The sequence below is a fragment of the Podarcis bocagei genome (genome assembly GCF_964188305.1).
Source record: "Podarcis bocagei genome assembly, chromosome: 16".
Lineage (NCBI taxonomy): Eukaryota > Metazoa > Chordata > Lepidosauria > Squamata > Lacertidae > Podarcis > Podarcis bocagei.
In genome coordinates this window covers 27,235,324-27,259,058 of record NC_138142.1, presented here as the reverse complement: position 1 = coordinate 27,259,058, position 23,735 = coordinate 27,235,324, and the positions used below count along the sequence as shown (strand labels likewise).

Genomic DNA, 23,735 nt, shown 5'->3' with positions numbered 1-23,735 from the left:
CTCTGCCGGCTTCAAGGTGGTTGCAGGGTTTGCTTGAAGTGCCCCCACCCCACCACCCCCAGTGCCTGGATCATTAAGCTCTTCTCCCAAGAACCATCCGATATATCTGAGCCTCACCAAGCTCATCTTCTCATTCTAACACTCCCAGAGAACTGTCTGCCAGTATGCTTCTTACTCTGTTTCTGCTATGTTTTTATAATTGTTGTTTTATAATGTGTTTCTAATGTTGTACACTGCACTGAGATCTTCTGATAAAGTGTGGTATATAAATGGAAATTTATTATTATTAATTATTATTATTATTATTATTATTACCATTATTTATTACTGGGTCAAGCCTACAACAGAGTTGCCTTTTCCAACAGTGGCCAGATGCTTCTGCAAAGACTACAAAACAAGGCCCCACCCACCCACCCACCCTCTCCTATTTAGCTAGCCTGAGCAATGTTTACAACTCTTATAGCCCACCTTCTTTCCCCTGAGGAGCAAAAAGTAGTGTACATAGGTTTGCTCTCCATTTTGTCCCCCCACAACAACCCTGTGAGGTAGCTCCGGCTGAGAGTGACAGTGACTAGCCCAAGGTCAACCACCAGTGAGCTTCGTGGCCGAGTGGGGATTCGAACCCTGGTCTCCCAGGCCCTAGTCTGACACTCTTCCCGCTACACCACACTAGCTGCTCAGAGCTCTGTCCAGAAGGAATTTCTCACCTCATCTAAGGATTGGGAGCTTACCAAGCCTCTCTACCTGGCCCTCAGGACTTGACACCTTTCCCAGTCACGCCTGCTCCTGACACACCCTCCTTGAATGGTGGAATGTGCCCCTGAATCCTGATAACCCCTTTTCCTCATTCAGATGGAGGATAGAGAGGTGTGAGTATTTATCTACAGAGACAAGCCTACTGTACCAAGATACATTTGCATCCGTTGCTCCACCCCTGTTGTCTCTGGCCATACCCACCAATGGCATGTGGCCCTCAAGAGGCTGCCTAGAAGGGAATGCGGCCCTCAGGCTGCAAAACATTCCCCACCTGCTGTCTTAACCCTGTCTAAACATCCTGCTTTCAACAGTGTCCAGACAGATGTTGTATAGAAGCCCCAAGCCGGGTCACAAAATGAGGAACTGTCTGCTACTGTTTTTCCTTCGGCAACTGATATTCACAGATAGACTGCCTCTGGACATGAAGGTTCTTTGTGATCCAGTCACGGCTCACTTGCAGGTTTTCTGAGTACAGCCAACTTTCGTTGGCTTTGGGCCTTACATTTACTGCTGGAGGGCTTGGAAAGGTGTGGAGGAGCAGGGGGGAAATCAAATTTCACACTGTCCAAAAGGAATTGAAGGCATGAAACCCACACAGGCGAGAAAGAGGCATGCTGTGCTTCGCTGTTGTTTTCCTGCCAGCTGGTTCCGGAAGGCTCATGGGGAATCTTTAAACCAGCCTTTGCCAACCTGGTGCTCATCTTGATATTTTGAACTACAACTCCCATCATGCTGCCTGGGCCTGATGGATGTTACAGTCTAAAATGGGTGCACTGTCTGCAACTGATGGGAGTCGCTGTGCAAAACATCTTCAGGGCACCTAGATTGGCGGAGCCTGGTTTAATTTGAAATGGACAGCATTTTTACATCCCTAATTAATTTATTTACTACCATCAACATCCGTATTTATGCTCCGAATGGATTTAGCCACCAGGCAGCACTTAAGTATTGATTACAAGTTAACGTAGGGAAGCAGCAATTATAACCAAGCTTCCAGAATTAAGCACACCAGCGTCACAGTGGAGCAGGGGGCCCATGCCTGGAATTTAGAATCCAACACCCACCACCATCAGAAGGGGTGGTGATTTCTCCCCCAACCACCTAACCCCAATGCATTTTTTTATTTTTTGAGGACAAGGTGGCGGTTTGGGGAACTGGGACTGCAAAGCTCTTCCTGGGCACCGTGCCCAGTGCTGAGGAATCACAGGGTTGCCACCCTCTTTAATGAGAACCTGGTCCCCGAGGAACAAGCCCAGAGAACCGGCTGGGCAGGGGAGAGTCACCACCAGCTAGCAGGGCTGGGATGGCGAGCGGGCGGAAATTGCACTCCTGGCTTGCAAAACAACTTTCACTTCACCCAGGGAGCAGCAGGAGGCCCAAGGCACGAAGCCATGGCAGGACGAGCTTGGTGCACGCAAACCCTTTAAACCATCCCCATTTACCCAGGACCCTGTCCCTGGCAAATCACTGCTTCTCTTTTCTTTTCTTTTTTCTTTTGCTCCTTCTGGGGATGCCTTCTGGAACATCTTGCAAGCTTTTGCTCCCTTATGAAATTAGGCCGATGGCTACTGCCCTTTGGCCTCAGGTTGCCCACTCATTTTTACAGCGCTAAGTGCTAATCCAAACTTCATTTTGTATTGCATTTCTAGGCACAGATCCAGGCTTTCCTGTTCTGTATCTAAGGGTTTTTTCCTTCTCTCATCCTGATGCTCCCCCCCCCCCCCAAATCCACATTTTACCAATGAACTGGAGCAAACAGCAATTGGGTTTTCCATGGATAATCCACACTTACCCTTACTCTTTCCAGGGATGGCCAGCGATTTAAAGCTCCGTGTCTGAGCACCCCCTTTTTTTGTTGCCCTGAGTTTTCCCTGTGAAAACCTGGTCATTGAAGCTCAATCGGAACAAACATCAATCTTTGGAAAACCCAAATAGCTGTTTGCTCTAATCATCTTTAAAGAGCGGGTTTTGCTGAGAAAACCTGGGGCAAAGCAAAACCACACTTGGATGTTGAGCATTAAAGTGCGGAGCTTTGCCTGGAAAGAGCAGGGCATAGGTAAGTGTGGATAAGTTGGTACAATGTGGGTTTTCCTAAGAAAATGCCACAACAAGAAAAAATCCACTTGGACCTGGACCTGGAAAGCGTGGAGCAGCGTGGAAGAGCCCTAAGGTTGCATTTTTAAAGCAGCCCCCCCCCCCAATTTCCCTGGCATTTCCCTGCTAATTTCTGCACTGCATCTGAGCTTTCACATGATATAAAATCCAAAAAAACTAAATGGAATATGGTGCATGTTTAGTGCACATTTCTGCATTATTTCATTCTGGGGGTGGGGGAATCATTTGCAGCCCCCTTGACCCAGGAGTAAATCACAGGAGTAAAGTGACAAAATTTAGGCTGGTATACTGGCATGCGGTTTTTTTCTTCCTGTTTTCATGGAGGAACAGAAGCAGGCTGTGCGGAAAGGATGGGTGTGTAGTGACGTTGCCAGTGTTTGCTGTTGGTCTGAGCTCAACATGCCGGTATATGGGTGAAAAAGCCAGAGTTCCATAACACAATAAGTACTGCAGTGTGAAAGGAACATTAGAAAACGGGACAGAAGTAACGGCATTATAATTATAGGAAAACTAATGCAATATTCCCCATGACTGAAAGCACCCTTGAGGCTGCAATCCTATACACACTTGCCTGGGAGTTAGGCCTAGTGAACTAAAGCCTTAAGGGAAGGGCTCTGTGGCTCAGTGGTAGAGAACCTGCCTTGCATGCAGAAAGCCCCAGGTTCAATCCCCACCAATGGACCTGCCTGTAACTCTGGAGAGAGCCACTGCTGCCCATTGGGGCAGAGCAGTGTTTCCCAAACTTGGGGGTCTCCAGCTGTTTTTTGGACTACAACTCTCATCATCCCTAGCTAGCAGGACCAGTGGTCAGGGATGATGGGAACTGTAGTCCAAAAAACCAGCTCGAGACCCAAGTTGGGAAAACACTGACATAGACAATACTGAGCTCGATGGACCGATGATCTGATTTGTTATAAGGCAGCTTCCTGGGAATCCTATGAAATAGCCACCTGTGTGCAGACACACACAAGAATGCAATGCCTGATCCTCATGCTCGGGGTCTCTGCTTAAGCCCCTCACTCTTCCCATGTGCACACGGCAAATGGCTCTTCTCCACCTGCTCTACTCTGCATTTGCTTGCTCTTCTCCAGCAGCTTCAAAAGCAGGAGCAGGACACCCAAGGGTGACACAACGTAAGACGTCTCAAACATGGGTGGTTCAGTCCTATGCCTCGCCTTACATTCGAAGTGAGCCCCACATTGTATTCGACGGGGTTCACTCCCACGTCAAGCATGCACCGAATTGCACTGTTTTCTGTGGATCTGGTTTCCACAGAAGCGTAGAATGGCAGAGTCCAACCCCTGGCAGCACATGAATCGCAATGAAAAAAAATCCCTGACAGACAAGACATCCAACCTCTCTTTGAAAACCTCCAATGAAGGAGAGTCCACCACCAGCATCCTGTTCTCACAGTAGCCATCGAAGCCCTCGCCTTCATCGATTTGTCCGTGGAAAGGGTGGCTTGGTGCCGGTTGCTAAATGCGTGAATCGCATTTCCACTGAGCTCAAAGTTATTAATCCTGCCAAGATCGGTCTCAGCCAGCATCAGATATCTAACTTCTGTCTACGCACCTACAGGAAGGCACCGAGAGAACCATAGCACACATATTCCCATAGCAGAGAAGAGGAACTTCAGGCTAAACGTGGCCCTTCAAGCTGCTCTACCTGGCCCTCTGCAGGCCACACACCCCTACCAGCCCTGCTTCACACCTTCCTTGAGTGGTCTTGCCTGGCTGGGATTTGTCCTTGAGCTCTGATCAGGCCTCTTGCTTGCCTGCATGGAGGGCAGAGAGGGAGGGAGGGGTGAGTGGGTGGGTGTGCGCGTGCATGTGCATGTGCACGCACGCAAAAAAGCCAGCTTGCTGGACAAAGGTGAAATCTGCATACGTTGCTCCTCCCACTTTTGCACTTGTCCTGTCATATGGCCCCTGGGAGGTTGCCCAGAAAAATGTGGCTCTTAGGCTGCAAAGAAAGCCCATCCAACCCCTGTCCTGGCAGGCACCAACATTTTTGAAATTTTTGAAAAACCTGGCCAGCAACCGACTGGAAAAGAGGGATCGTTTGAGCCTCTGCTTCTTGGATCCTGGATGCAAAGAACCACCTGGCCCCACCCACCTATTTCAAAGTCAGAGCAGCTCTTTAAAAAGAAAAAAATCTGGTTGCCCAACAGGTTCCTGCTGCCACCATGGCTGCTCTTGCACAATCGGTCCAGCTGGGACATTTATAGGCTCACTTGCTAACTTTTGTTTTGCAAAAGCTGGACAGCTACCAGGGAAGTGTCCATTAGCCCCCTTTTACAGCTGCAGGAGCAGCTGCGGAGAAAGGGAAGAGGCAGTTTACGGCTGCTTTAGGCATAATGCGCACCAGAGATGTTTCAAAGGAAAGCACAGGTGCAAGAAATGTGTGTCTCTCAAGGATGCCAGGCAGGATCTGGGCTGGCTTCTGATCCCTGGTGAGCATGGGCCCAGGGAGGGAGGTGGGTCTGTTTAGCCTGGAGAGGAGATGAATGAGATGTGCTATGAGAGCTCTCTTCAAACATCTGAAGGGCTGCCCTGTGGAAGATGGAAGAAGCTTGTTTTCTGCTGATGCTCTGGAGGGGAGGAAGAACTTTCTGACAGCAAGAGACATTCAACAGTGGAACGGACCCTCTCAAAAGGTGGTGGACTCCCCTTCATTTGAGGTTTTTAAGTAGAGGTTGGATGGCAACCTGTCAAGGATTCTTGAGTTGTGATTCCTGTGTTGCAGAGGATTGGACTAAAAGACCCTTGGAGATCCCTCCCAGCCCCATAATTCTATTATTCTATGCACTTTGTTGCAGTGTCATAGGACAAACTGCAGTTTAAATGTGGCTCATCCAAGCGTAGTTTCACCACCACCACCTGGAGCCTTAGAAAATGATTCTTGCTACAATCTCTGTACAATGCATGATTGAGAAATAATACATAGGCTAGAATACTCATTCACATTACTAATGCCCTCCCTTCCGGTTTCTGTTCCACACCAAAAGTAGACATTCATTCACATAAATAGCAGGAGGACTCAAAGACAATGCAACTTCCTGCACAATGTTTTGAGCCCAGTTAGCGTACAGTCATAGAATCATAGAATCATAGAGTTGGAATAGACCACAAAGGCCATCGAGCCCAACCCCCTGCCAAGCAGGAAACACCATCAGAGCACTCCTGACATATGGTTGTCAAGCCTCTGCTTAAAGACCTCCAAAGAAGGAGACTCCTTGGCAGCAAATTCCACTGTCGAACAGCTCTTACTCATTCTCCTGTTTGATGGACTGGTGATTGATTGAGGTTTCATCAATAGGAGGCAATGGCTAGCAGAAGGACTCCTGATAGCTGGGCATCTCTCTGTGGTTCCTGCATGAGATACCCACCAAGGCTTGGAAGAGGTGAAATTAATCCAACTGAGGGAAGGGTGGAAGTGTGTTGTGTGTATGCAGGAGAGAGGAGCAAAACAGCAGGTGCTTTTAAGAATCGAAAGGCAAAGTTTCTAGATGGAACTAGACAAAAACTGACCACCTCACTGAACAACCACGCACTCGCCCCTGGATGCACAGGAATATCTCTCTTGCTCCAAGATTATGAAGACCAGGGTTCAAATCCCCACTCGGTCATGAAGCTCACTGGGTAACCCTGGACCTGTCACTGCCTTAGCTGAATGATGGAAGATTTGGGACATGTAAAAGGAAGTGGCTCTTTATGCAGCACATGGTTAAAACTAGGGAACTCACTCCCAAAAGAGGAAGTGACGGCCACCAGCCTTGACAGCTTTAAAAGAGTTTTAGGGAAATGAGCCCCCTTTTCCAGGGAAAGGGCTAAAATCTCAGAGTGAGACTTTCTGCTTGGCCCAAGGGGGTTCTCTCCTAGCTCTGCCCCCCTTTTGCCCACCAGGCCCCCAAGAGTCTCAAAAAGGGGGTGCCACATTCCCATCTTGCAAGCCCCATCCCTAGCTTATCCCTAGACACCACTGCATATCTTATGAGGAACAATTGAAGGAGCTGGATCTAGAGAAGGTAAGGCTGGGAGGTGGTACGAGAGCCATCTTTAAATATCGGAAAGGCTGTCCCATGGAAGATGGAGCAAGCATATTCCCTGCTGCTCCAGAGGGTGGGACCCAAACTGATGGATTCAAATCACCAGCAAGGAGGTGTTGACTCAAAAATAGTAAGAACTTCCTGATAGTAAGAGCTGTTTGACAGTGGAAAGGACTCTGGCAGAAGGTGCCCCCCATTGGAGCTTTTTTAGCAGAGGTTGGACGGCCATCCATCAGGGATTCTTTAGCTGCGACTCCTGCATTGCAGGGGGTTGGACTAAATGACCCTTGGGGTGCCTTCCAGCTTGACAATCCTATGATTCTCCCTCCCACAGCCAACCCGCCCCAGTCCCAGGCTCCAGAGCCTGCCTGGCAGCCCCATGGACTCTGTGGACTCGCTCAACCCTGAAGCCTTTCCCAAACTGGTCTCTGTGACTCACAGAGCTGCTTTTGCGGCCTGCAAGTGGTTTTATAAGGCACAAACCCCGAGTCAGCATCTCTTGCAGGGCTGGAGCTCCTTCCGGAGAGAGTAATGAAAAACCAGTCGAGTCACTTCAAAGCTGCTGGAGTAAGGCAATGGGGGGGGGGGGAGAGGCAAAGAGGCAAGTGGAAAAGGCAAAGCTAACCGCCCCCTCCTCTAAATGGCACCCCATGATGCCAAATCTTATCCAATTAGTGAAGCAGACTGGTGCCCAGTGGGGTCTCTCAGATTAGGGAGGTTCGCTGTGGTCACTCTGTGGTGAGAGGGGAGCAGCCTGTTCCCTCAGTTTATTTGCCCCTGTGCTCTGGGCAGGCAGAAATCCAACTGGTGAAGCTTTCCTCGGCATAGCAAGAAAACACCCTGTTGAATTCCCGCTCTTCAGGCTGTACAAAGAACAACGCGGCAACGTCAGGGCTAGCCAATGTTGCGGCACCCTCCAGATGATGGTGGAGACCCCCAGCTCCCATCAGCCCCAAGCAGCAAGGTGAACGGTAATTGATAGTTGGGGTTGAAGTCTGACAACACCTGAGAGTCACTGCATTGGCAACACCCCTACCGTACACGGTCAGAGAACTAAAATTCCCAGAGTGGTTTAATAACCAATCCTGCTTCACAGGGAGCCCAGGAAATTGCTATTCTCTGAGGGGAATAGGGGTCTCCTAACAACTCTCAGTACCCTTAACAAACCACAACAATTCTTTGGGGGAAGCCATGACTGTTTAAAGTGGCATCATTGTGCTTTAAAATGCGAATGAGGTCCATTAGTACTTCACGCCTCCAGATCCTGAACAAAATATATTCGGGCACCAAGGCATCCCACATAAAATCACTGGGGTGAGTTGTTTTCATGGGTATGTTACTGATGGCTTCCTTGCTTCTTAAGTACATAGTAACTTCCCCTTAGCTTCTTTCAGGGAACTCCAGACTCAGCTAGATTGGTAAAGAAAAAGCGATTCATATGCATTGTATATGTGATATAGTATTGTGCCACCAGATGTCGCTGTGGAGTCCGGTTTTTCTGTACCTGTTTTCCCTGTTTAAATTTACAACGCATTTAACTGAAATGCTTCTTTGATGTGTCTAGATCCAGCCTCCCTATCCTGAGTCTTCTATTGCCACTCCACCAAACGCCGCAACTTCTCAGCCTCCGCAACACCCAAGCAAGGCAGGAAACAACATTATTTCAACAATTTACAGAGCAAGCAGCCCACAGAGAGGAAGACAGGCAGACACAGAATAGCCTACCTTCCCATGTGGGAGGCAAGCCAAGTTCAGTTATTGTGAAAGACACGGCACAGGAGGAGATGGCATTTTCCCACCAGAAAGTGGTTTTCTTTGCAACAAAAAAGTTAAGCTTCCTGCATCCTCAGCCAAATGGATCTCTTCTTCTTTTTTTGGCAACAGGTTTGCTTTTTCTAACTTTCAAATGTCATTAAGAAAATGAAGAAACCAGGAAATCCAGGAAATCTGTTTTTGGTGTTGCCCTTACGGTTGTCATTTCAAGGGAAGAGCTTGTGAGCGTGTTGACGGCTGCAAGAAATAGGGTGGCCCATCCCTCTCCACACCACTGAAAGGACCAACTCCCCCCCTCCCTGGGCACTGCTCCTGTGCTTTTAACAGCAGCCTGATATTGGAGGGGGGTGTAGCAGCTTCAGTTTTTGACACCCAATTGGTTTCCACTCCAGGAAAATGAAAAACATCACTTGCTGAATTTCCTTGGGTCAGGTTACCGCAAGAGCACCAAACAGGCAACGCATCTCCAGACTGCGAGCCCTCTTTTTGTTTCACCCTCCAGCAAGAAGAGGGGAAAGAGAGAGGGATCCCATCCCAGCTTCCCTTTGCAGATGGGATCAAGAACCTGGGATGCTGAAGCGCCTCACTTCCCAGGAGATCAGGGTTGGAAGGCACCCAAAGGGTCATCCAGTCCAACCCCCCACAATGCAGATGTGTAGAACTATCACAGGCCAGTTCGTTCTGCAAGAGGTACTGACAACCGTCCATCTTTCCTCCAAAATTCTGATACATACATCCCCAGGCATCTCATTTTCCAGCTCATCTCCCCTTAAGAATCTGCCTTTTGCAAAACAGGCTACATCAAGCAGAGGCTCTTTAATCCACAGCAAGTCAACAACAGGGGATCAAGCAATGTCTAGGATCCCTAAAACACACAAACACACCCTCTGCCTTTCCCATCAGGTACATAAAGGAAGGCTTAGGAAGGTGGGTGGGTGGGCCTGGAACGAAACCGAAGCAGGACTTTCCCCATCCAAAAGCATCCCCCCCAAAGCCCAGCAGAGATTAGGCAAAGCTATCATTACCCAATTACTCACTAAGTCGGTCTGTGGGAAATAAAGGAGCTACAAAAAAAACAACGATCTCTCTTTCAGAGAGCTCAACAGTCAACGAAAAGTGTGTGTGTTGTAGAGAAAGTCGAGGAGGGGGTAAAACGGAAAGGAAAAAGAGCCCAGAGGGCGAGGACTTACCGGGGATAGCCAGCAACAGAAGGAAAACTTTCCGGATCATGGCGCAAGGTGGAACCAGCTGATTCAGCTGCTGCTGTCAAAGTGCTTTCCGCAGGCTTTAGAACCAAAGTGGCCAGCTGGGTAGTGGTGAAGAACCTCTCCTTGCCTTCTCAATGACAACAGTGCCGAGTTAAGGGGTGGTGGGGAGACAGCTACTCAGCTTTTAAAAATAAAAAGAGCAGGGCGAGAGGGATCATGCCAGCTGAAAGGGGGACAAGGGGGCTGCCATCCTTAGGCTCGATGCTTCCGTGACTCCTGGGAAATGGGTCTTTCTCATGGGGTGTCCGGGAGAGGGTGGTCAGGTCCCCCTTTCTTCGGCGGCGTTGGTGCGGTGGCTTGCTCCTTGATGGTGCTGAGCAATCGCTGCTCTGTTTTGAAACTCCACAACCTGTTCTCCACGAACTGCCAGAGGGAGGGGAATGGAGAGAGAGAGAGAATATTAACCTGTTTGGCAAGTTTAAACAGGTGTTTCTCAAGGGGGGGGGAGGCGGGTTTCGTTTATAAAAGCGAAGGGAGTTCACAGCCCAGTGCCAGAACAGCTCACCAGCGGTGTCAAGGCATCACCTTCCTGGGTAAAAGCTTCCCAGCTCCGATCCCAAAGGCCAGAGCTTGCCTCCCCCTGCCCCACTGACCCATTCTCAAGGGCCAAAGGGAAGGCCGGACACCAGGAAGTCAGGAGTTATGTGGGTCACTCAATCCTCACTGGAAAAGCTCATCCTGGTCAGATTTTGCTCCCCCCCCCCACGCACCATACACGATTTTTTTTTCTTACAAGAAAAATCAGCTTGGTCCTCTAAACCTAGACATCTTTCCCCTGAAGGAGCACTTTTCTTGAAGCAATAAGACAGCCTTTGCCAACCTGGTGTTTTCTATGGGAGTTGCCGTCCAAAACATCTGGAGGGCACCAGGTTGGCAAATGCTACTGTTTCCCAGGTGTTGAGACTGCATTTTCTCATTGTTTGGAAACGGCAGTCTTCCATCCTTTGGGAAGTGCATCCACTTAAAACGGCAAGCATCAGGTAGCAGATGTTGTTCTCTCCACTTGCCACCTTGCGTTGTTGTTGTTGTTGTTTTGTTGGTTCAGCATCTAGTTTGCTGTTTGACTGCCATTAAAAACACCAGGAGAGCTGTGCTGGATCCAACCATTTAGTCTTGCATTTTGTTTAAACAGTGGCATGGAAATGCCTATGGAAAGCCCGGAAGTGGAACACGAGAACTGCAGAACTATTAACTGGTCTTCTGGGACATCCCGTCACTGATACTGGAGACAGTCATAAGAACATAAGGAGACCTTGCAGGGTCAGGCCAATGGCCCATCTAGTCCAGCATCCTCTTCTCACAGTGGTCAGACAGACAGGATCACAGAATCATAGAACTGGAGAGTTGGAAGGCACCCCAAGGCTCATCTAGTCCAACCTCCTGCAACGCAAGAATCTCAACTAGATTCAACTAGATCCAACCTCTGCTTAAAAACTTCCAAGGAAGTAGAGTCCACCACCTCCCAAGGGAGTCCGTTCCACTGTCAAATAGCTCTTACTGTCAGAAGCTCTTTCTGATGTTTAGTTGGAATCTCCTTTCTTGCAACTGGAATCCATTAGTTTGGGTCCTGTGCGCAAGCCTGGAACACAAGAGGCCTCTCCCCTTTGTGGTTTCCAGCAACTGGTATTCAGAAGCATTAGTTCCTCTGACCACAGAGGCAGAGCAAACAGCCATCATGGATACCAACCACAGATAGCCTTATCCTCTGTGGATCTCCTCTAAAAGTTCACCTGCACTGATTAGTTTTAAAGCCTCCTTGAGGAGCAGTTTGTTTAAAAGAAATTAATAAAGATCAATTCTCTATTGTATGTTCAATCTATTTTAACGATTTTATTGAGAACTGCCTTGAGAGGTTCATTAAAGGCAGTATATTTTAAACAAACAAAATACTGGGGAATGCTTGGGCTATTAGCCACAGGCCCTTTCTCAGGCTGTTGCCATTTTGCGGAAAGGGTTCAAAAGGCATACCAGGAAACGTAGGTTGGCAAAAATTAAAGTGAATCAAAGCTATGTCTCCATAGTGCAACAAATCAACTTTAAGAAATAAGAAACTGGACTCTTCTTTTGCAGTTAGGATAGTGAACTGGGAAATGCACTGAAAAGTGCGGAATGAGTGAAAGGATAACAGGAAGACGTGTAAACACCCTGCAAGGAAATCAGGACAAATGCTCGTTATCCTATTATCAGCCTGCAAACAAATCAGAATGAAAGCTCAATAAAGACTGGATATGATCTTGCTTATGTCCGTGTAAGCAAATCAGGAGGCACGGGTTCCATAAACAGGCATGGGTTCCATAAACAGACCTCTTCCACACAGGGCCTCCACCCCACCCCACCCATGACCACATTTTATCCTCATTCATTAAATGAAGTTCCTGTACAGGAGGTTGATCAACCTCGTTGGAAAATTCAAGACAGATAAAAGGAGGCAGTGACGCTACCAGCTTGGATGACTTTAAAAGAGGGTTACATCAATTCATGGAGGAGGTAAACTATTGATGGCCACTAGCCATGATGGCTGTGCACAATTGCTCCACAGTTGGAGCCAGTATAATGCTTCCGGTTGCTGGATACCACAGGAAAGTGCTGTTGTGTTTGACTCCTACTTGCAGATTTCCCAGCAGAGGCGTCTGGTTGGCCACTGTGAAAACAGGATGCCGGATTAGTTGGGCCACTGGTCTGATCCTGCTGGCTCTTCTCACATTGCTGCGGGGGGAGAGACATGTTCCTTTCCCCACAGATCTTTTCCATTGTTGGTTAGTCTTTACTTTCTTGGTGTAATTCTACAAACACAACCGTTCTAGGAGTTGCTTATGGGGAACTCCAGTGCCCAAGGTGCCCACATACAGGCACAGAGGCATCCTGAGATGTGAGGGCAACATAATCTGCTAGGTTCTATGGCTACTCACTGCCAGCTCTGCCCTTACTCTACCTCCAGGCGTAGGTTGATGATGTCATCGGCCCGCGCCAGCAGCTGGAGTGCTGGAAATGCAAAGTTTCTGAAGGCCAGTAGCTTCAAGGCAGTGACCCAACCCATCAGAAAACACACATTTCAGGTGCATCGAGAGATCTCTGGCACCTCCAAGCAGAAATGCCTCCTAAATGATGCTCCCAAGCGTGCGGGGAAGGGTTGCAGCTCAGCGGTAGAGCATCTGCTTTGCATACAGGTGGTCTTGGGTTCAATCCCGGGCATTTCCAGGGCTAAGCACAGCGCCTGGCTGCTGCAAGTCAGTGTAGGTTAAGGATAGCCAATGGGGTGCCCTCAATAGCTACCAGCCACAATGTCTGCATTTCACCTCCATTGTCAGATACAGTACACCTCAGAATACCCATTGCTGAAAACTGCAGGAGCGGAGAGTGATCTTGTGCTCAGGTCCCGTTTGTTTCCGAAAAGACTACATGATCCAGCAGGCTCTTCTTATGGAAACACCCCCCGCCCCCCATCCAGAGGCAGTCTATCTAGAGTCCTAGGTCCTTATGGGAATTTGGCCACCATGAGAACTTAGTTTGGGGAGGAAGCCTATCCGTGGTGTCCTCCAGATATCTGATGGACTACAACTCCCATCATCCATGACCATTGGAGATGCTGGCCAGGGGTATGGGAATGGCCAGTGTGGGGCCGAGGTTAGAGTGTTGGACCAGGGTTCAAATCCCCACTCAGCCACAAAACTCACTGGGAACCTTAGGCACTGCTCAGCGCACCTCACTTCACAGAGTTGTTTGGGGGATTGAGGAGGGGGAGAACCATGTTACAGCTCCTTGGAGGGAAAGGTGGGATAGAAATGCAATAAATAAATAAATGGGGGTAGCCTTCCTCAGTCTAGTGACCGCCAGGTGTTTTAAACTATCAATTCCGATTTATTGATTTATTTTAAATGGGAGTTGTAGTCCAAAACACCTGGAGGTCACCAGACTCAGGCGAAGGCGAGTGCCGCATGCCCTATGCAGCAGTGGGAGCTTGTATAAGCGACCATTATAAGGTGGAAGGGACGGCCGACCCCTCTTTTTGCATTCAGAAGCACAAGCCGGGGAAAGGCGCCTAGTGGTTCTCCGGAGAGCTGGAGAAAAGCAGTCCCTCTGCTGGGAAAAGCGGCTCATCTCCGAAGTACTTCGCTGGCTTCGAGCCCAGAAAGTTTTACCTGTCGCAGGTTGCTGCATTGGAAGGAAGGCAGGCGGGCATGCAGGCAGGCAAGCGACTGCAAAGGGGCTCGCGCGTGTCCCTTCCACGCCTCGCCGCCGCTGCAGGAAGTCCCAGGCCCGCCGACGCTTTGGCTCCGCAGTCAAAAAGGGAAAGCGCCAAAAAAGCCCCCACCTGCTCTTTTCTTCTTGCCAGGCTTCCGCTCCACTGCGCACGCGCCCCGACCCCCTCGCCCGCAACCTTTGCTCCAGGGTTAGGTGGCCAACTTTTTGGACCAGCCCGGCTCCTCTGCCTCTTTAACAACAGCTTCCAGCACGTGTTCGCCCTTAGTGCTTTATTACCCGATAGGCAGGCTTAGCTGGTGTTCAGGGCACCAGTAATGCAGGGGCACATAAAGAAACGGATTGTTATTATTATTTTTAATTGGCATTTGATTATTTCAAAAGAGGCATCAAAGTAGCCATCATGGGGGAGAGCAGAACTTTGCGAGACTTCCTTATGCTCCGCTACAAACTCCCAATTTTCTGTTCTCATTTTTTCCCTTATCCTCACCTAAACCAGGGGGGGTACCCTACTAACATAGATTGAAATAATGTGAGGAAATCAAACCTTGTCACGTGTTGCATGTGATGTACATGCATGTACATATCAGCATACATGCAATTTCTGTGTCCGTTGGAAAAATAAATGTTATTTTACAATTGAATATTGTTTTTATTTTTTAATTACATGGGGGGACACCATAATTTTTTCAGTGCTTAGGGCCTCTAAAGGATTTAATCTGGCTCTCCATGCCACCACCTTATTTCTGTCCCCCAATTTCCTGTGCAAAGGAGCAGGCCAAGCTGCCTGGCAACCCTAATCCAATCCACAGACAACCCCCCCCCCCCCGCCTTCCCACCCCTGATGCTAGCAAATTAATGCATTCAAAACAGCAGAAACAGGGCAGCAGATTGGTGAAGGCTGAAGCACGCTGGCAGGATTCCTGTTCTAAAATAGCACCTTCTTGCTTTCTCCCACTTTTGTCAAAACAGTTTCTTTCAGAGAGATTCTTTTCATGGCACATTGTGAACACCATGCATGGGACCGAAAGGCCTTTGGTTTCCGGGAGGAAAAGGTCCCAGGAGAAAACTGTGGTAATAAAAGCTGCACTTTGAACTGTGTGTAAAATCCTGAGCACTGTGGCGCTTTGCTTTCTTGAAACTGTGTGCGAAAAAGAAAGTGACACCCATCCGCCAGAGTTGCCAGCTCCTGTTTCCCATGCCTTTAACAGCAGCAGCTCGACTCCACAACATGAAAAGTCTCAACCTTCTATTTCTGCACCTGCCAGGTGCTGCGAAAGGCTCAGGAGCGAGCAGGGCAGCCTTCCCCCCACTACCCTGATAAGCAACTCACCCAAGTGACTGGAAGTTGCTATTTTTGAATCCCAGTCCAGTGTGATTTGGTCCAAAGGAATATTTTGTTAGGTACTTCTACATGCCACATGTGGTCAGTCATGGGATGATTCCCACAGTCGCCTACTCCATCCGTGGCCTGATTTGCAGGCAAAACATGAATGGCCCACAAGTCCTCCCCAGTGACTAAGGAGGTGTGTGCCTTGTGAATGGGCCCTGTGAATCACAGCTCAAGCAAACACTGGAGAGAAAACGGGTGTTTATTTTTCCTGTTCAATGCAAGGACTTGGGAAAACAATGTGGCCCTCTGCAAAGGCCCTTGGTGAGGCAGCCCAGGTTTTGTCCAAAATTGACAGGAGAGACTGGCTAGGTTTGCCTTGTCTCCACTCCAGCATCCAAAAGCCTTTTTCCTCGGGCTGAACACATTGGGAGCATCAGCAAGCACACTGACATAGATTGAGCACACACCAGACATTTAAAGGACATGGCTTTCCCCAAAGAATGCTGGCAACTGTAGTTTACTCCTCAGAAAGCTACAATGCCCAGCACCCTTAACAAACGATTATTGGGGGGGGGGGAGGTCATGTGCTTTAAATGTTTGGTGTGCAGACCACCACATGCACTTGGATTACATCAGAGGTTTGCTGCTTGCACATTGCTGAATCCTCCACTGGCTTGGTAGCTGCTGCCCTCTAGTGAATTTATGTCACAAATGTCATGAACCTGGACTAGAGAGCTGAGGCAGGACAAAGGCCTGGGGAGAGAAATGACAGCGTTTCTGCACCAATAACAATAAAATAAAATATAAAAATGGCAGTGCAATTCAATCACACTTCAACCACTCCTTGAGAGTGTGGCAATGACATGGAGAGCCATTTCTATAGGGTTTTCCCCAGCATCTCAATAGCAACCTTCTTGACTTTTTGTGTAATTGTTGTGCAGATCCAGAAAGACAATCTGGGGAGGGCTTATGAGGGAAGAGGCAGCGACAAAGTCAGGAGTCCCAAGTGGGAATAATCTCAGACATCTAGACAGGATGGAATTGGGCCAGCGTCCCACAGGGTCAACCGCTTGCCACGTCAGAGCCGTCGGAGGATGAGTTCCTGGGGACAGCGCAAATGTGGAACACACCTGAGGAGAAAACGGGGAAGCCAGTGAATCATGAGAATTATAGTTATTGTTATTATTTATAATTTATTACCTGCCCTTCGCCCTAAGGTCACAGGGCAGGTTACAATAATTTAAGCCCAATATTAAAAACAGTTTAAGACAACTTAAAAAGCTCAGAAAGAAGGTGGGTCCTAAAATATACACCCCATGTGTCAAAGGCCAGGGTGTGTCTTCAGCATTTGTTGGAAGCTGTGTAATGAAGGTGCCAGGCATATTTTTGTGGGCAGCTTAGGGGCTGCCACAGAGAAGGCCCTATCCCAGCCTGCCACCCCCAAGCTTTCAAAGGTAGTAGAAGTAGCAAGCGGGCTCCCTATCCTAACCTTAGCATAAATAAATAACATAGGAAAAGATATGCAAATAAATTCCTTTGGAAAGACCATATGCCCCTTGGATCCACACCCATGTTTGGGGTGGAGAAACTGAGGGGCACTCCTGGTACCTGCTGAGATGGTGAGGATGACAGCGATCCATCCCAGAATGTAGGACCAGGAGAACCTCCATTCGGCGTAACGCTTTCCGTAGAAACTCACTGTCACTCCCGTATACACCGAGATACCCAGCAAAGCAAAAAGTCCTGGAGGAAGGAAGGGTAGACAGGGAAGGAGCCCAGAGTGAGGTTGTGGGGGGACCATCCCATTCCACACATCCCATTTTCTCAGCAAGGACCTTTGGCCAACTGCTGGGATTTTTAGGGTTCTTGCAAGTAGAGGTTTGGGGGTTATCGGAGCAGAAATGCCACACAAAAATTCTGAAGGGCACCATGTAAGCGAAGGCTGGCAAGTAGATCTGGGAGTGGGGAGGAGAGGCATAGTCAGCCGGGGGCTGACAGCTGCCCTATGCATAGCAGGCTAGTGTTTCTGCTCTGGGTTGTTCAATAATCTGGATTCCTCCAGCCTGCTGCACGTGTTATGTATTCAGTGGTCTGTGTTTGCTTGAACTTGAGTTTTGGACTAAGGATTCTGAGCCCCTGTGTTCTGATTCGATACATGATATCCAATCACAGAACATTTCAGGATTTGGGCCTCTGCCATTGGCCCTTAACCTCTGAGTTATGATTCGCAGCTTGGAAGTTTGGACAGCCAATCACGTTGGGAGTGGGAGTGGCCCAGGCCTTCAGAAATGTATATAAGCAGTTGCTTTGCCCCTGTTGTCCAGTTCTGTTTGTTCAGTAAAGGTTCTTGCTGTTATCACCGTGTCTGGCCTCGTGGGAACCCACCTGCATTTCAGCACGTACCTGCGATCAAGAGTGTGATTCCTGCAGAGCGAGTACGTGTGGATCGGGCACTACTGGAGTAGATGGTCAGCCCCAATACGATCCCGGCGAAGGAGGAGAGGATGGAGAGGAGCATGAAGGCTCTGGTGGCATCCCAGAATGCTGTGCAGGGAGGAAGGCACCGTGAGAAGCAGCAGTCCGGAGATGCAGGCTGGGCAAGGGCAGGGGGGTGGCAGAGGCATAGGAAGGAGGGTGCGAGGGGGGTGGCCTGCCCCGCCCTGGGTGTCATCCCTGAGGGGGTGACAAAATGGCACACCGCACGGGCGGCACTTACCGCAGGGCCTGGCCTGCAGCACGCCCAAGCCATGTGTCTCTCCTGGGACTGACGCAGTGGCTCAGGGTCCCGCGCTGCCCAAAACGGCAGCATGGGGCTTATGTTCACCAGGTGGACTGCGTGGGCAGCTCATTGTGCTGTGCCTCACCGCCCCCCCCCCCCGGGCAAATCGTCCCGCCCCTGCCACTCTGGGTGTCAGAGCAGCTAGCTACACCCCTGTGGGGTGGACCTGTAGGGGCGGTTGTTGTCAGCCCCGCCCAGCCCAGCCCTGCCTCGCCTCAGGCTAGAGGTTTAGGGGTTTCTCCTCCGCCTCCTCAAGATGGGGCTCAGCTACAGAGCACATCTTTTGCGTGCAACCCCCTGTTCAATTCCCACTGGCTGTCGGTAGGCGTGAGAGGCCAGCCAGAGACTTAGCTTAACCTCAAGTGGGGTTAGGAACACAGGAATCTGTCCTTGTAGCTCAGTATCGTGCACACCAACCAGCGGCAGGTAGATCTTTACTTGGAGATTCTGGGGATTGCATAAAAAGCTGATGCTCTACAGCCACAGCCCCAAAACCCTATCAAGGTGACCACAGCAGAAGTGGAGGAGATCACAATATGCAGGCATACAAATTCTGGTATGTAAAATGGGATTATATCAACAACCATGCCGTGATTTTAGAGTTAGAATGAGCCATTCAACTTGAAACATAAACTTCGTCCGAGTTTCCCAATTGTGAGGAAAGTACTGAAGATGTAAATCAGGATCTTATATCCCTGTAAAAATTACAGTATAGAAGGACATGCGCTAACATTTGAATTGGGCCACTTTTGCAAAGACGGATTCTCAGGTTGTCAAGGCAGCCTGCTAGCTACACTTGGCTTCCATAACTGCTTTTGGCAAAGGATTGATCCACCTAGCCATGAAAAAAAATCTAGGAACATTAGTGTTGCTAAATAGGTTGATAATTATTACTAGGCTGTAGACCAGTGGTGAGCAAACGCCTTTTGCCATGAATTTGCTAATGAATTTTGCAAATTGGGATCTAGAAGTCCCTCTTTAAGATAGCTGGGTGCTTTTTCTTATCCAAGTGGCAGGACATAGGGTAGTAGTGAATAGCCAAAGATATTAACTTAATTATCCTTACTCTTGGCTAATTTTTTAAAAAATTATCAAGCAAAGCTAAGGATAAGTTAGCCTAAATCTGTTGAGGATATATTTAGGCAAAGCTGGTCACTGATTGCAAAAGGTGGTCTGGAGAGTTGAATCCAGAAACTGACCTCATGGCTACATTGTCAACCCAATTTTTGTATTTTATTTTTTTTTAATCCTCCTCCCCCTCACTCTGTGTTGTGTGTAACCTCTTGCATGGCTGGTCCCAATAACCATTCCACAACTGTGATTTTGGACCAAAATGGCTACCTTTGCTCTTTATGTACCCACAAAGACAGTGGCTGGCCCAAGGTCACCCTGTGAGCTTCATGGCTAAGTGGGGATTTGAATCCTGGTCTCTCCCAACTCTTGGTCCAATGCTCTAACCACTACACCACCTCTGGTTCTCTCACACCCTGGCTTCCTGCTCAGAAGCGGGTTGCCCGCAAGCTAATCATGTGTTCTCACGAGCATCACGAACCATTTTTCATATGAGGGATCCAAATGCAGTAAATAGCCTTTTTCTTAAAAGTTGTGCAGCGCCCCATTACCGAGTGTGATGGTGTGGGGGTGGCACTTGTTCCCCACACAGAACCGCCAGAGGCCTTGGTTGCTGAGGTTGCCTGAGTAGCGGTACTGCATCCAGAAGTCTGTCGCCGTGGCAACGATGAGGAGGACCAGGCCGGAGGCTGCACACAACAGCCCACCTCCCATCAAGTTGAACATCACGGACCACTCACTGGTCTGGGGCTCGGGAGGAGGGCCTTCCTCCTGCAGAAGGACCAGAGGGGAAGGGTCTGCCTGGGGAGGGGGCCCCCAAAGGCCAGGGTGTTGTGGGTAAGGAGAGAAGAGTTATCACCACCAGGTATTAAATTCTTCAGAAAGAGAAAAACTGAATTCTGAGAACTGTGTCTTATAAGCAAAGCAAAGCATTTATTTATTTTTTCAGTCCCCCCCCCTTTATTTTGTTTTTGCTAAACCTGAGGAGAGACAAGTATGCAACGTTCCAGGGCGCTCAAAGACCGTCTATCACCCCACAAAATCATACTCAACCAAATACAATTCCTGATTCATACAAGAAGACTCTTCCCTCCTGTGGTTCCCAGAAAGTGGGTATTCAAAAGCATTGTGGCTTCTGATTGTGGAGGCAGCGCATAGCCATTGTGGCTAGTAATCATTGATAGCCTCTTTTGAAGCCACCCAAGTCTGTGGCCATCACAGCACCCTGTGGGAGCAAGTTCCATGGTTTAACTATGCACTGCATGGAAAAAGCCCTGAATCTTCCAACATTCAGCTTCGTTGCATGCCTTGGGACTCGGCAAGATTGGAAAAGAAAAAGTGTTTTATATGCGTTGTATATGTGATATAACACTGTGACACCAGATGGCGCTGTGGAATCCTTCCTTTCCCTACCAAATTACTCTGTATGAGTTTGCAACACCTTAAACTGAATTGCTTCTTTGATGTTTTCTAGGTCCAGCCCTGGTGTTATCAGAGAGGATGGGGAACATTTTTCTGTCCACTTTCTCCATGGCATGCATAACTTCTATCATGTCACCTCTTCCTTGCCTTTAAACGGAGAAGTCCTAAACATTGCAACTTTTCCTTATAGAGGAATTTCTCTACCCATTTGATCATTTTGGTTTCCCTTTCCTGTAATAATCCTTTTTGAGGTGTTGAGACCATAACTATACACAGTATTCCACATGCACCATAGATTTGTATAATGGCATTATATCGGCAGTTTTATTTTTAGTCCCTTTCCTAATGATCTCTTAGCATGGAATTTGCCTTTTTCGCAGCTGCCACGCAAAGGGTTGACATCTTAATTGAGCTGTCCAATATGACCCCAAGTTCTTGTTCCTGGTCAGTCACCCCAGTGTGTGTGTGTGTGTGTGTGTGTGTGCGCGTGCGTGTGTAATTAAATGTTCTGTTTTACAGTTTAAAATACTCATTTAAACATCGTGAACATATAAATGACTTCCCTTCTTATCTTTCCATGGTTCATTTTGCGTATAATAAATCCCTGCATATTTCACAAAAACTAAACCATTCAGTATTCCATTATTGCATCCATCAAAACTTATTTACACTGTTGAATTTATCTTAATGCTGCCAACGTTTTCAGGTGTCCACAATTCCCCCCATATATTCAATAAATATTTTCCAGTCTTCTCTAAACGTATGCTCTTCTTGTTCTCTAATTCTATATGTTAAGTCTGCAAGCTGCGCATATTCTGTCAGCTTAAGTTGTCATTCTTCTTTAGTTGGGACCTCGCTCATTTTCTATTTTTGGGCTAATGCAATAGTAGCATACATAAATAACCTTTTTTTGATACCTGGGAATTTCAGTCTGAATCATCTCCAACAAAAAGGACTCTGGTTTTTTTGGGAAAGTACTTTAAAACATTTTCCCCCAATTCATTATGTATTATGAATTGATTAACAGTCACCCCAGTTTAGACCCCAGGAGCTTATATGTGAAATTAAGATTTTGCATAGAACACTCCCTGGTTCCAATCAAGCCTTATGTTTCAGCTTACCTTCAGTGCTCAATCCTCAGAATGACCATTATCCAAGAAATTCAGAGAGAAATAAACAAAGAAACCCAGCTAACAAGTCTAAAAGTTTTCTGCTATCACCATTAACTATTCTCTCTATCTCTATCTCTCTCCTCTGACTTTTCTTTCCCCCTCTGAAAACAAACAGAGAGCAAAAATGCTGTAAAGATGGGACTTTTATAGAGCTGCCTCCTCTGTCGCTTTGTCCGATGGATGACCAGGCTGACAATAGCCAGGAAGCATCTCGCACTTTCCCTCTCTGCAGGCTTTTGCTGATGTAGGATGTGTGGAAGACCAGGTGCCAGATTGGGGGGTGGGGGAGAGAGAGTCCTTTCTCTTGTGGTGGGAATAAGCAAGGCAGGCAGATCCTGTGACCCCCTAAACTCCCCTTTTCCATGACCCACAGGGATCAGTTGCTGCATTGTTTAGAAGATGCTTCCCAATTGTTATATAGCTGAGCCACACTCGTTTTGTGTGTCCTCCCCACTCCCCAATTAAAACGTTGAACTGAAATTTAGGGTGTGTACAAGTGGAATCCTCCAGTTGAGCCTCTGCTCGACTCCCTGTTCTGACGGGAAAGAGAAATGCACGGGACACAGCAGGCAGCCTCTGCCATGTAGGAGGAGACAGCCAGAGCAGTAAATCATGCAGAGATGCAGCCAGCGAGCAGCCACATCTGTGAGAAGTGAAGGAATGAAGGAATGATTGAAGAGAGAGTGGTGTGGTGGTTGGTCATCAGACTAGGACCCAGGAGAGACCCGAGTTCAAGTCACTGCTCAGCCATGAAACTCACTGGTGACCTTGGTCACTGCCTTCACAGCTTAACCTACCTTGCAGGGTTATTGTGTAGATAAAATGGGGAGGAAGAGAATCATATATGCCACCTTGCGCTCCTTGGAGATAACATTGGGATACAGATATGATCAATCAATACGTAAAATAAACAGATATGGGTATCCCTGGTTTCACATATGGTCAGTTTTTGTTCATAACTATTGGGTATCAGGGGGTGCTGTGGGTTAAACCAAAGAGCCTAGGACTTGCCGATCAGAAGGTTGGCGGTTTGAATCCCCGTGACGGGGTGAACTCCCGTTGCTCGGTCCCTGCTCCTGCCCACCTAGCAGTTCGAAAGCACGTCAAAGTGCAAGTAGATAAATAGGTACCACTCTGGCGGGAAGGTAAACGGCGTTTCCGTGCGCTGCTCTGGTTCGACCAGAAGTGGCTTAGTCATGCTGGCCACATGACCCGGAAGCTGTACGCCGGCTCCCTCGGCCAATAAAGCGAGATGTGCGCCGCAACCCCAGAGTCGGTCACGACTGGACCTAATGGTCAGGGGTCCCTTTACCTTTATGGGGTATAAGAGAGGTTAGAAGGGGTTAGCAGGGAAAAGCAAGTACTTGGCCTAACCCAGGACCAGCTTCCCCCCTCTTTACCCCTATGTGTGAAGGGGGTGTGGGAGCAAAGATAAAAAGAAAGAAAAGGGGGCAAAATAGCAAGAAACAAGGGGACCAGCTGCTAGATTTCTAAGCCGTCCACTTATGCACATTTACTTTCATGCAGTGTGCACTACAAAATGCTGGTGACAGGTATTGTTATGGGGAGAGACATTGGGGCAGGCGGGGGGGGGAGCTATTCCAAATGCCTTGCCCCACCCATCCCTCCCTGGGAATTGTAAAAGGACAAGCTGCTGTTTAAGTTCTTATTCTTGCTCTGTCTTCCGACAGCTCACCTGATTTTTGTCATTTTGGGAGTGCTTACATTCCTTGTTCTCAATTAAGCATTCCTCAATAGGATTCAGGGTCTGCAAAGCTCTGACAGTAGGGTTGATTTA

At 48.3% G+C, this 23,735-nt stretch overlaps 2 protein-coding genes across 3 annotated transcripts in view; both read right to left on the bottom strand.

Moving 5' to 3' along the window:
- NECTIN4 (nectin cell adhesion molecule 4) overlaps nucleotides 1-14,226 on the bottom strand; it is an 84,106-nt gene extending 69,880 nt beyond the window's left edge. Inside the window, exons 1-2 of the mRNA XM_081175453.1 lie at nucleotides 14,100-14,226; nucleotides 9,883-10,323 (exon numbers count right to left, since the gene is read on the bottom strand). Of these exons, the coding sequence (XP_081031579.1) occupies nucleotides 9,883-9,922 (40 nt within the window). The 5' untranslated portion in view covers nucleotides 9,923-10,323; nucleotides 14,100-14,226. The remainder of the gene's footprint in view (nucleotides 1-9,882; nucleotides 10,324-14,099) is intronic.
- Nucleotides 14,227-16,400: 2,174 nt separating this feature from the next.
- Nucleotides 16,401-22,045, bottom strand: LOC308575599 (lens fiber membrane intrinsic protein-like). 2 transcript variants are annotated; one of them, XM_081174350.1, is made up of 5 exons: nucleotides 21,887-22,045; nucleotides 19,895-20,144; nucleotides 17,897-18,037; nucleotides 17,102-17,236; nucleotides 16,401-16,623 (listed from the first exon to the last, which is right to left on the bottom strand). In XM_081174350.1, exons 2-5 carry the CDS (start codon nucleotides 20,067-20,069, stop codon nucleotides 16,556-16,558), a joined length of 519 nt encoding a protein of 172 aa, XP_081030476.1. In that variant the 5' UTR covers nucleotides 20,070-20,144; nucleotides 21,887-22,045; the 3' UTR covers nucleotides 16,401-16,555. The 2 variants fall into 2 exon arrangements, with proteins under 2 accessions (XP_081030476.1, XP_081030477.1); XM_081174351.1 differs by lacking the exon at nucleotides 21,887-22,045 and having other exon boundaries at nucleotides 19,895-21,567.
- Nucleotides 22,046-23,735: the final 1,690 nt, after the last annotated feature.